This window comes from Dendrobium catenatum, unplaced genomic scaffold (assembly GCF_001605985.2).
Source record: "Dendrobium catenatum unplaced genomic scaffold, ASM160598v2 fragScaff_scaffold_124, whole genome shotgun sequence".
In the NCBI taxonomy this organism is placed as follows: Eukaryota; Viridiplantae; Streptophyta; class Magnoliopsida; order Asparagales; family Orchidaceae; genus Dendrobium; species Dendrobium catenatum.
In genome coordinates, this window is record NW_021318586.1 from 281,299 (window position 1) to 294,636 (window position 13,338).

General features: G+C 36.2%; 1 protein-coding gene across 1 annotated transcript; it reads right to left on the reverse strand.

The window, feature by feature from the left end:
- Window positions 1-1,604: 1,604 nt before the first annotated feature.
- On the reverse strand, window positions 1,605-13,103 carry LOC110098595. Its single transcript, XM_020825462.2, has 3 exons — window positions 12,911-13,103; window positions 3,667-3,951; window positions 1,605-1,971 (listed from the first exon to the last, which is right to left on the reverse strand). The coding sequence occupies exons 2-3, from the start codon at window positions 3,914-3,916 to the stop codon at window positions 1,943-1,945; spliced, it is 279 nt and encodes a 92-aa protein (XP_020681121.1). The 5' UTR covers window positions 3,917-3,951; window positions 12,911-13,103; the 3' UTR covers window positions 1,605-1,942.
- Window positions 13,104-13,338: the final 235 nt, after the last annotated feature.

Below are 13,338 nucleotides of genomic sequence, written 5' to 3' on the forward strand. Positions count from 1 at the left end.
ATTCAGGCGATTAGGAGCGAGTGCCTTCGATGGAAGCTGCAGGGAATTTTCTGCTCTTACTTATCAATGCAGAGCTTATCACAATCCACCATTAATTAAAATTACAAGGGTGGTGGCGTAAACAGCAGGAACGAGGAAGAAGATAAAAAAAAATTGTGTTTTTGTTTTAAATACTCCCATTGACTCGCTTTAAGATCAACGGGCTGAATTTAGCGTGAAATTCGGCTTAGTAAAAATTTAATTATCATAACATGAGCTAGAAAGAAAACATCTTTCTTCTATTTTAAAGATAATAAAAGTATATAGATCTCAAAAGAGTTTTATTTTATCTTATGTTAGAAGAGATACATAATACTAAGTTAATTGTGGCAGAGATGAGGATGCTCAGGTGGATAACTGGCTTTACCCTTATAGATAGGATACGAAATGAGCATAAACATGAAAAGATTGGAGTAGCTCCAGCAGAAGATAAGATTAGAGAGAGTGGCCTGCATGGTTTTATGTGACAAAACCATCTAAAACAATACTCTTTAATCTTGTCTCCCAGTAGAGCTACTCCAACATTTTCACGTACATACAAACTTGTGCACTACCATCTTCTGCTTGGTTTGCAAGCTACCACTAGTGGCTAACAAGATTTCAAGATAGTTAATAATAATGTCACCAGTAATTTTTTTTTATTTTTTATTACTATTATATCTTTAAACAAATTGCATCTTGATTTGGAGAAGGAACAAATACTCGTATTCCAGTATTATAACTGATATGCCACCAAAAAATTTTCTTGATCAAGCACGAATCTCGAGGCAAAATTGAGTTGAAAACTTTATTAGATTGAAATTGGGATCATTCGAATTCCGATTTCATCAAACTTACAGTCAAACTGAGCGTCTCGGAAGCACGAACTCAATGACACCAAAATCAACTCAATCCGAGCCCAAATGAGTCCAAATCAAGGACCCGAAGCGCTTTTGTAAGGTTCAAACTACAATTTGTATTATCAAACAGCTTCCAAACGTGGCATGCTTATAGTCGAATAGAGCGACTCGACGAGACCAATCCAACGAGACTTTGGCTAGAGATTAGAGAGAGCTCTTCAAGAACTCCAGCACCACCGCCTAGCTCATCTTCGACCACCGCCGGAGCGCTGCCGCACCACCGCCGGAGTTCTATCGCATCACCGACGGACCATCAAGGGACACCGAAGTGCCATCCGAAGCTGAAGTAGCCCCTGTCACTAAAGTGACACTGCCGATCCATCACCTGACACCGGAGTGCTTCCAAACCATCACCTGACAGTGGAGTGACGTTAGACTTTTGTAAAACTCTCAGTTGATATTTGTAATCTGGTCATCTCCAAGGACGAGTCAGACCATTGTACTTAACTTTTAGTGGAATCACTTTCATTGGGCTAGGCCCCGTGATTTTTTTCCCTTTTCGGATTTTCCACGTAAAAAATATTGTGTTCTCTGTGTGTGAGCTGGATATCCGTGCAACGCTAAGACGTAGAATTATAACTCTATCGCCGCGTATATTCTAGACCGCAACAATAACCATGCTCTTAAACACAAGCATAAATATGTCCTGATTTGTAATATGACCGGTTTTCAAAGCTTCCATATTTATTTCCAACTATAAAACTCTAATATGGAATTCCTAGAGCTCCAATTCCATTTCTACTATCTTTCGCAATTTTCAATGCCCCAATGTTATATGAGCCTTCAATTTGTCAGGGAATAACGTTATAGTTGGAAGAAAATAAATATACATGTTTGTATTTCACTCACTTGAAGATGGAGTGAGCGCTAATTGCTGCAAAGAAAATCAAAACATGACTGCCGCTTTGTGCAAATTACTGCAGAATCTTACATGAAAAGATAACTCCATAGATAGAGAATCTCAAGCACTGCCGATGTAACTGCAAAAACAAGATTATCCACTTTCAGATCTCCCAAATGACATCGCTATCCTCTGCATTTCACAAGAACCATATCATCAGAAATTTTTAAACAAGAAAATTTAATAATGAGGGTTGAGAATAGTTTAGAAAACATCATATATTCAAGATTAAAGAAGTTTCTTTAAGCATATACGTCAACACTGTAGGCGTGAAAAGACAAACAATCTTCATAAGAAAATTTGCTTTAAGTAGTAGTTTTTATTTTTCTGTGTGCACACTCATGGGCATCTGGTAATCCTGAAAAAAAAATAAAAAGATGTGCAATTCTTCCAACTTAGATTCTGGGGAGTTACGCAGTCAGGTATGAAATGTTTGATGTGCATGTTTCTAAATTAATTTTTCTAGGGACCACGATGTAGCCAGTGTGACATGTTGAATGTTACTGGTTTAATTGAATTGCTTGTTCATTCAAGATTTTTTCATGTATTTCAAATTGGTTTTATGTCTATAATTGTCTGGCCATCAATTATTTGATTTTGATATTCATTTTAAACTGATTGTGTGATAGAGATACTTGCATTTTGTTTATGTGGCCCTTTGGGTTTCAATTTTATTATGAATTTTGTTGGATTTATTTAATCACAGATATGTTAATGAGTTACCAGTAGTAAAAGAGTTTCCGTAGCGCTGAGTAGCATGATGCAATCAATGGCTTTGTAGAATTAGCTTAAAGCAATTGGAATCAAGCAGAGTTTAATTGAATTAATTATTTTGAAAAGGATGGACTAGGGTGAAATCAGAATCCCTAAAAGTCTCTATTTCTGATTCCTTTCTAGCTAATATTTATTTTAAGTAGCTCCACTGATAGTTTTTAGTTTAAACTTACGTTACAATATATTTAATTTGATTATCCAATAAAAGTCAGTGTTAACAAAATTTTGATAATTAGTCATCGCCAATCCTCATGGAATAATAACTTTCTAATTGTTGTATTAGTTGTGCGACAGCCTAGAATTGTTTATGCTAGATTTCCGCAATTCTAAATAACTGTTAGAAGTAGGTCCATAGCCAACATACAAAGATATGGACTAAACATGAATCTTTGATGTAATCATGTTTTTAATATCAAAAATTTTATCACTTGACAGCTATTTTTAGGGACTATTTGGTATAGGTTTCTGTATTCAATTAAAGTCAACCTACGCTCAATTTTTTTGCCAAATAAGATTTTATACCTAGGGTTTTCCTTGCATGTGGAGAAAAGTCAGGCTCAACTATGCAGGATCAAAACTTCACTTGAGCTTGCTTGTTATCACTCATTTATCCTCACCTATGATCAAAGTTGATGAGGGTTTTTGACTGGTTTCTTACCTTTCTCTTCCTCTCTCTTTATCTTTGATCCATCTCAACTGGAGTTTGTGTGGGTACTTCTCATTCCTTCATGTTATTTGCTGTGAGCGCCCTCCTCTTTTACTATTTTTACCAACTTGGGTTAGCATTCCGTCTTCTCCTTCCTATGCTAGTATTAGTGTCTGCAACTCTCAACTTCTCACCATTAACAGCTCACTGGCTTATATGACTTTAACTATTTTGTATAGATTTCTCACCATTAACTATGCTTTGGAGTCTTGATTGATCATTCCAAATACTACTCATAATATCCCAAGCAGAATCAAGCTAAATAAGGTTAGTTTAACATGCAACTGACGGAAATATACGCCATATGAAAATGCACATACAGCTCATGTAGGATAACAAATACGCACCTTTAATCCTTTTCTTCACCCAAACTTCCAACAGCATTCCTGCACCAACTCCAGCAGCACAACAAGCCCCGTAGATGGCAAGTGCAGAAGGTAGTGCCCTTCTAGGAAGAAAATAAAACTCTGGGACCTGCCTAATCTTTTTTGGAAGTCTTTTCCTTGTAGCTAGACCACTCGGGTCAGTAGCATCAAGACTGCCAACAGTTTTCCAGTCAACATTTTTCAGTAAGTCTTTGGAATCATCCGTTCCCATAACAAATACCAGTGCTAATCATCCAAACTAAAGATCTGCAATGCAGAATAAAACTTAAAATTTGACGAAGCAATAAGGATTTTTGAGAATATTAGTGGGATCAACTGCAGATATATAACAGAACAAAGCACTTTTAAAATGAAAGATATCCCATAGGTTGTTGAAGTTCCTTGTTGGAGGGGACATTCTAGAATAGCCTTCATTTTATCGGGGATTCATTCTTAGTCCTAAGGTGAAAGAAAACTCAATTTTCTAATCTATTTGCAAAAATGCACATTAGTGGATTAAGACGCAGGTTCAACTCCTTCAATGTTCAAAAATTCACTTAAAATCTAGGATGTGTTGCTCGGTGGTTTTGTTATTCATTAATAATCATCAAGGCTTTATGTTGAACATGTTGTTGTAACATAAACTTTAATATTGCCTGATTTGTTATTTAAAAACATGTTCCATCATTCTTTGATAGGTTGGTACTGCATTCCTCAGGCTGAATTGCATAACGTTACAGTAGTCAATCATTAACAATAAAAGTAATTTTTTCCCGGTCAGCTAATATCATTTTTATCTGATGATGGCAGAAGAATGCATTAAAAGGCTCATAACTAGAAAACCAACTACCAAGCTGACTAGTGCACTGATCTAGGGATTGGATGGCTATCTTCTGGATAGGCTAAATTCAAATTGGTAAAATCAATACACATTCTTAACTTTTCATTTGACTTTTAGACCATGAAAATATTTGAAATCCTCTATGGATATTGTATTTTTCTAATAAATTCAGCTTCAAAGAGATTTTGGACTAAATAACAAATTGGTTCAACTGGTATTGCAACAGCTTGTCAAATTTTTGGTTTAATAGGCTTGGCATTCTTCAATACACTAAGTCTGTGATAAGCCATAGTTACACCTACCCTGGCATTTGAGTGGCAGACCAGGTAAAAACTTCAACGTTTTCATGAATAATGTGTATTAATTTTTATATATTTACTGTTGAATGAAGTGCTAATGCGGAGAGTTTGATTATGATAAATTCAAGAATGGGTACTTCTATCACTTCAAAAGTCATGAGCCAAGCTCCTCTATAAACCTTATTCTTGAATGTTATTGGTCTCCTTTAAGTTACATGCTCTTGATTGTAATAAAGTTACCTAAACTATAAATTATCCCTTTGCAAGGAATATAAGTGCAACATGATAGGTCAAGACTACAGCTCAGAAGATGATGACCAAAATTTGCATTATAAGTTATCGGAGCATCAACTATAAACAAATCAATCATGATTGTAAATAAATTTTTTAACTGCAACATGATATGTCAAGACCACAGCTCAGAATGAGTTGAAAGGATGATCAAATTTTGTATTATAAGTGATCGGAGCATCAACTATAAAGCAGTCAACCATGATTGTAAATAAAATTTCTCCTTCTCCCCAAGTGACTTGCAACGCAATCATTCCTTTTGTCTCTCGGGTCAACTAAAACACTACTGATTTGATAGTTTGCAACTAGGAGATGAAAATTATAGCACATTATATGGATTTTCATTCAATGGCCTATTTTCCTCAATGGAGGTGATCGGTGTAATTTCAATATATGGGGTTCTTAATGTTATGGTCAAGTTTACCTCTCATGATTAGAGTCATTTGAGACTTACTCGCAAGATACATTTGCTTTTGCTCCTCCAGTATAGCTAGATTCACTTCAACAATATGAATTGCTTGAGTTGGAACTAGTTCATTCTTCTATTCTTCAATTGGTTGCCTTATCATTTCACCATAATTTTTAGCCTTCATTTATTCTTTGACTAGGTTCTAAAGATGTCAGCGATCCTCAATATCCATATCATGATCATGATCCTTATGAAAAATATAACATTTAGAAGGGTCTCGAGCAGGACCTCTAGCCTTGTAAGTCACTTGAGAAAACTTTTTTTCAGATGGTTTCTACCATTTCAGCCATAAATAATATCTATGGAGTAAAAAATGAATATTGGTGAATTGTGTCAAATGTTCTCTCCTTCTAGCATCAAAATTTTTGATATTTTATCCTCCCCATGGCAAGATGTTCCCGATGTTGTGGTCATTGAAGATGATATTGATGCAGTTGACATTGAAAGAAAACCCTTACAAAGTAACAATTCCTTCACCAACTAGAATTTAAAGCATCCGATAAATAGTTATATTCCTCAATATAACTATCGGCGAGTTCAAGTAACTTGATCAAAGTCCTCAACTAATGTAAGCTAAAGATATATCTAAAAGGTCTCTCTATTAGATCATGAATGAGTGTGATGCAGCTGGCAGGCAGTCCATCTACCCAGGTGATGCCCAAGACCTCTTTTATCACCTATAGGAGAAGAAGCTTTAGGAGAAAACTCTTTCGGAAAGGGAGGACTCTTTGGAAAAGATGTAAGGGGCATTTATTAGGGGATTTGAGCTGTTTAAGGGGGGAGATTATGATGGCTTGAGTTTTTTATGTTATGTTTTGAATTTCTACAACAGTTTTTAGAGGTGTTTGGATTCCTAGCAGCTGCTAGGAATTGTGGAAGAGACGATTCACCTCTCAAAAGTGAATCAACTTGTATCTTGTCTTGCTTTGCTTGAAAATTAGTAAAAAATGCTCTATTTGTGTTATTTCCATATCTATTTGGAGCAAGTTGCTGTTTTTTTATATTGTTGTGTGTTGTTTTGATCATCAAGTTCTATCAAATTGGTATAAGAGCAAGATTCAGGATCTATGACGTCGAAGAAAGTGGATGCTTTGGAAGAGAAACAAGAAGGAGAAGTTGGTCAATTCAAATATGAAGTTGAGGAAGGGACTTCATCCATGGAAGAAAGGTTTTCTAACCTAGAGGACATATAGAGAACATGATAAAGAAAATATTGGAGCTTCACACCCAATCGGCAACATCAGACGCGAGGGTACCGGTGGGTGGCCAAGGAAGTGGAGGAAACCTCCATATCATCACAATAAGGGATGATCGAGAGGTAGAGATCTTGGGTGAAAGGGAAAATATGCCACCTCTTGAACCGATAACTAGGAGGGAAAAGAGTGGAGGATACAGAATGAAAAGAAATTGGGAGGAAGAAACAAGGAAGGCTGATTTTGATGAAGAGGATATCTATGAAAGGAGGAGAGGTGGGAGAGAACAATGGAGAGATCACAACAATCAATATATGGGAGGAGCCAGAGGTGAAAGAGAAAGTTGGAGCGGAGGGGATTTGAGAGTGAGAAAACTGAAGATGCCCGTTTTTTAGATGGAAGATGCTCATGGGTGGATCTGTAGGGTAGAGAGATACATTGCAACGAATGGGTTGACCAAGACCAAGGAAGAGAGACTTATAGCGGCGGCTTTATGCTTGGAGAGGAAGGCCTTGTCTTGGTATCAGTGGAGAGACATGAGAGAACCAATTCGATCGTGGAGGGAGTTCAAAGATAGTTTATTAAAACGTTTCCGAACCAGTCGGGAAGGGGATTTTTAAGAGCAATTCTTTGCTCTTATTCAGGAAGGGACATTGATGGATTATTGGGAGAAATTTGAGTATCTTTCTAGCCGATTGGGGAGACTTTCTGAGATAGTGTTGAAGGAGAATTTCATGAAGGGACTCAAGCCAGAGATCGGGGCTGTCATCAGGTTATTGAGGCCATTAGGGTTTGGGAAGGCTATGGAGCTCGCCCAGTTGGTGGAAGACAAAAACTCACTCGAGAGAAGCAGCAAAGGCAACAATTTGGGAGCTACATCCCAGACTATGCTACTTTTTTGGCACCAAAGGTACCATCTATGCTCATTCAGAGAGAAGTACCCAAGGATGGGGGATTGGGAACACGACCAAGGGGAAATTTCAAGCGGCCGACTGAGGCAGAAGTTTAAGAGAAGCGGGCTAGGGAATTGTGTTTCTATTGTGATGAGAAATTTGCGTCAGGCCATCGCTGAAATGATCGTTCGCTGCAGGTACTTACAGTTTGTGATGAGGAGACTCTTGAGGAGGAGAAGCATTTACACCTAGATGTAGCGGAGGTCTCCCTAAATTTAGTGGTGGGGTTTACCTCAAATCACACCATGAAGTTGAGGGGACAAATAGGAGGAAAATCAGTGATAGTTCTGATGGACAGTGGGGCAACCCACAACTTCATCTCCAACCAAGTGGTGGACCGATTGAGGTTGAAGCTAGTTGACACAGGCTATTCTAGGGTGATTATGGGAACATGAAAGATGGAGAAGAGTAAAGGCATCTGCCTAGGGTTGATGGTGACACTGCAGGAGATCTAGGTGAAGGAGAATTTTCTTCCTTTGAAGTTTGGGAGCACAGATGCAATGTTGGGTATGAAGTGGATACATATATTGGGGGAAACTAAGGTGGATTGGAAAGCATTGACTATGAAATTCATGGTGAGAGGGAGAAAGGTGAGAATCATAGGAGATCCTAGTATGTCCAAAACTAGGGTTACTCTCAAGACCATAGTGAGGGAAATCCAAGGAGCATGAATGGGATTCTTGGTGGAGCTACAGAGCCTTGAGGGAGGAATAAGTATGAGGAAAGAGGAGGAGGTTCCAGAGATAGTCTAGCCACTCCTACAAAAATTTAGTGCAGTGTTCTAGCTGTCTCAAGACCTACCTCCCCCAAGGGAGCATGAGCATGACATCATCCTGAAGGAGGGGGCATCCCCTATCAGTGTTCGACCCTACGATACCCACAGGTTCAGAAAGATGAAATTAAGAGACTGGTCATGGAGATGTTGGAGGCTCAGATCATTCGTCCCAGTGATAGTCCCTTTCCAGTCCATTGTTGTTGGTGAAGAAGAATGATATTAGTTCGAGAATTTATGTAGATTATCGGGCTCTTAATAAGGAAACAATGTTGGATAAGTTTCCTATATTGATTATTGATGAGTTGTTGGATGAGTTAAATGGAGCGATGATATTCTCCAAGATTGAACTAAAATAGGAATATCATCACATTAGAATGCGGCCCATTGACATCCAAAAAATTGTTTTTTATGATTCATGAAGGCTACTACGAGTTCTTAGTGATGCCTTTTGGGCTTACCAACACCCCAGCTACCTTCCAATTGCTTATGAACAAGGTATTTCAGCCCTACCTCCGTAAGTTTTAATTGATTTTCTTCAATGATATTTTAGTGTATAGGCGATCTGAGGGGGAGCATGTGGAACACTTGAAGGTAGTGTTAATGACATTGAAGGAGCATCAATTGTATGCCAATTTGAAGAAGTGATTTACACAAAAAAAAATTTCAAATGGGCATTTAATAGTGGGTTGTTTTGTCTCTTATTGGGCTTGGCTCATTACCCCTTTGTTGTTTGGTGTTTGGAGTTCTTAGCCTTGGGATTATTTGGGGCTGTCGTGCCTCCTTGGTGGTCATTCAACTGTTGAATGCTTGGATTCTTGGGCTGGCCGAGCCTTTTTCTTGGTGTTTGTTCGATTTTTGGATGTTTTGGTTCATGCTGGCTGTTGGGCTTCTTGTCCGTTCGGTTCTTGGGCTAGACGCGCCTTTTTCCCTGGGTTTTCTCCCTCTGTTTGGATCAAAGGAATATGGAGAATATCAATTGATCCTTCCGAATGACAATTATCTTTATTAATTCTTCTGTCTCTTTATGAATGAAATAAACATGAATTTATTTTTTGTGTTATCCATGTATGACCAAATCTCTTGAGTTTTGGACTAATTATGTGAACGCATAGCAAATACTAATGTAGACTATTGTCCCATTAATTAGTTTATAGATATTTCAAATATCTCTCATTCTTAATTTAATTCAGACAATGATCACGTGTGTAGTTAATATCAAGTATGACATATTGTCTCAACGAAGGAATATTGAACAAATTGGAGTATTGAAATATAATATTAACATACCTAAACATAGGATATTAAACCTTCTAGGTTCTATAGAGATATTATAATTGTACGAAGCTCGACGGAGATCTAGGGATACATATGCTTTGATTCATATCTAAAATTAAGAGTCTTTATTAAGAAAACTATATTATTTTTCATTCATTAGTCTAAACAATTTATTTCCATTAGTATCAAATTTTCTTGAAAGTCTCTATTAAATGACAAAAACTAAAAAATAAAAATTTTATATTCAACAAGATTAATTGTGCATTTATATTAGACAGTAATAATTTAATTGCAATTAAGCAGAACATTTTTTTGAGGGATCAGCACTCATCTCTATCACTTTATTACTTGGTCGATATGTATACTTACATCTCTAGTGAGCTTTCATTATTTTATATCAAAGGAAACTTAAGCATATTCATATTTCACTCTAACTGTGTGTAGCTCACACTGTTGACTGCAAACCCCACCATCAAGAACTGGCAAACTATGTTATGTATTACTTTTTGATTTGGCAAAATAAGTAATGGCTATAAGTGGAATATGAGAGAGCAGCCTAATTGGTGACTCCTTAAAGGTTCTAAGAAATAACATGCACTCACGAGCATCTTTAGCATTCAATAGAAAAATAGCCAACTCAAAGCAAAATATGATTTTTTTCCTTTATAAGAGTTAAAATAAGAAATCTTAATTTCCATCGAATGCCTTGCCTCAATAATTTCTCCTCAAAAAAAACTATGCCAATTAAGTTTTAGGCTTCTCAACATTATAAAGATTAGATTCTTCGCTGCTTTTAGTAATGTAGGTTTTGTCTTTGTTGGAATTGTTTGAAGTTAATGCCCTTAAAATTGAAAGCTATCGACAAATAACTGAATCTAAAGATCCTACTAGAGATTCAACAATTGTAGCGGTTCCAGGAACATGCTCTAATCCCTAAATCATTTTATTGAGTCTCTCTTCCAATTCAATCAACTGTTTTTTAGTGACAAAATTTTGGTTCTCCATGCCTACCAATTTATTTGTCTCGCTTCTCCAATTGATTTATTATTATTATTATTATTATTATTATTATTATTATTATTATTATTATTATTATTAGCCAAATTAAAGACAATTTCCAAACTCTTATAATTGAAGTTTACTTCTTATTTTTGTGAGGTGGGAGCACAAAAATAGGAACTCACCTTCATTCACCCTATACCAAATAAATGCATGAACTAAAGTCCAAAAGAGAGTTCCAATCAATCTAACCACTAATCTCAACACAAAGTAAAAGTAAAAAACAAACTTGCTTCATTATGCCTATGTAGGTTTCGAAATACTTAAAACTAAAAACAGTAAATCAACAATATCTCATTATATATACTCAAATCTTGAGTAACATATCAAGCCAACTCAAATTACACTACATTGAGTTCAATCAAACCCAAAAAGGATTTTGAATTCTAAGTGAAGCTCAAAATAGACAAACTAGTTCATTGCAGGTCTAGTCGCATTTCAAATGAGTATTAAACATATGGAAATTTTGATTAATTTTAAAGCACTACCTATCATCATATTCTCCGCAGAAGGAAGAAACTCCTGATATCTTATATTTGGTTCAAATTTGTCCATGAGTAACACCAAAATCTTAATAACAAGAATGGTAGGGTAAGCGACAGTAAGCTAGAAGGAGAAAAAGAATCTAGAGTGTGAATCTTTGAGAATTTATTAAATTGGTAAAAGCAAAAGAATTGAAAAAAAAAAAATTTCTTGTCCAAAGCTCTCCCCCTAAAACAATATTTATTGATTGAGGTCAAAGAACAGCACTATACAACAGGTTATAATTAAGCTGCAAAAGTATGAAAAAAGTACATGCAAAGTATAAACAAGAAAAACACATCTATAACATAAAAAAGGCATATAGCTAAAAAATACATAGAGAATGCACATTAAATGCTTAGTAGAGCTGAATACATAATATTTATTTGCTAACTTAACTAATCGACTGAGTACTTGAAAGTAGTTTGAATGCTTCGAGCCTTCGACGAATTGCCTTGGTGAGATAAGCTGAGGTGCTTTAAGGAAATGCTTGAATACTTGGGTGATTAAACCTAGTCATCCCTAATGTCGAGTATATTCGAATAAGGTGCTTGATTAACCATAAAATGATACTTGAAATCACTATGATTATGAAAACTTCAATAGGTTGATCCTTCTAATTTGCCAAACTAATCTTGAATGTAATCCAATGAACCAATTATAATCAACCAGCACCCAATCTACGTGATATTGCAATGTACAATTTATTTCTTTCTCTTTTGTAGATCATTGCTGCATTCCGAACCTCTTCTAGCACATTATTGATGATACCTTTACAGCTTGATGGCTGAATAGTCAAACTGGATCATTGCAATCTAGGAAAAAATTTGTGTTTGATGCGCATTAAAGAGCCACAATCATTCATTTAATGCAAGAACTTTGCATTGCATGTGCTTTTTCTTTTATTCAGCTATATAATCAGTGAAAGCTTTCTCCCTGCAAAAGGCATTTCCATAACCTCACAGATGCATTTTCCACTTCCATAAAAGACCCTCTACACCATGAGTATACCGGGCAATACCGAGTGCTCAATACCGAGCTCCAGGTGACATGGCGCGTGATTATTGGTCTCTGGACTGACCTGACGTAATAATTGCTCCTAATTGCTCCTACCCCCCCCACGAACAATTGCAAAACAATCCAGTCGCTCAGAATGTTCATAAACGTATGCAATCACCACAAAAGTAAGGGATCTACTCATGTAATATCACACCTTTTTCCTAACCACGGTTATAAGGAATTCTCTTCCAAGTTCCAATTAGTTAACTTAAGATGTAAATTTTCTCCGTGAAAAACGTTGCAGACTTCCGTTTTTGGTCTTCTACAACCTAAGCAGTCATATTGGAGACCAAGATGGCAAAGGTGTGCTGGTTACGGATGTTATTGAGTCAAGTTGACCTCGGGCTTTAGCTCGTTGAATAAGAACCTATAACATTCTCAACCCTTCTTCGTCTATATTATCGATCCCCAAAGATTAAGACAGCAAAACAAGGAACTTATTTCGTTGCATGATTCAACCAAAGGGGAGGAAGATATGAATGTGATTTACCTTAAGAGAAGACACTGGCCGAGAAAACGACGTCGGCGGCAGTAGCGGAACGAAGTTATCGTTAGATTTGTAGAATGGCGTGGATAGGAAGATCCAGCTATGGAGCTTGGATTTTAGGCATTTCGGCGCAAGCAGAGGTGTGAGCTACGCACAAAGGAAATTAGGGAAAAACTCGCAAGAATCCGACGCATGGATGGATTTATGTTAATTTTTATTATTTAAAATACCACATTAAGATTTTTAAACCATCTAAAAAATATTACAAATATTAATTTATTTAAAATAAAATACATCTCTTTATACTTTCTTAGTATGATTTAAATATAAAATTAAGATATTACACTTGTACAAGAAAATTTTGAGTTTAGATAATTTCAAAAATATCATTAATATATATATATTTTAAAATAAAAAGTATGTTTCATATT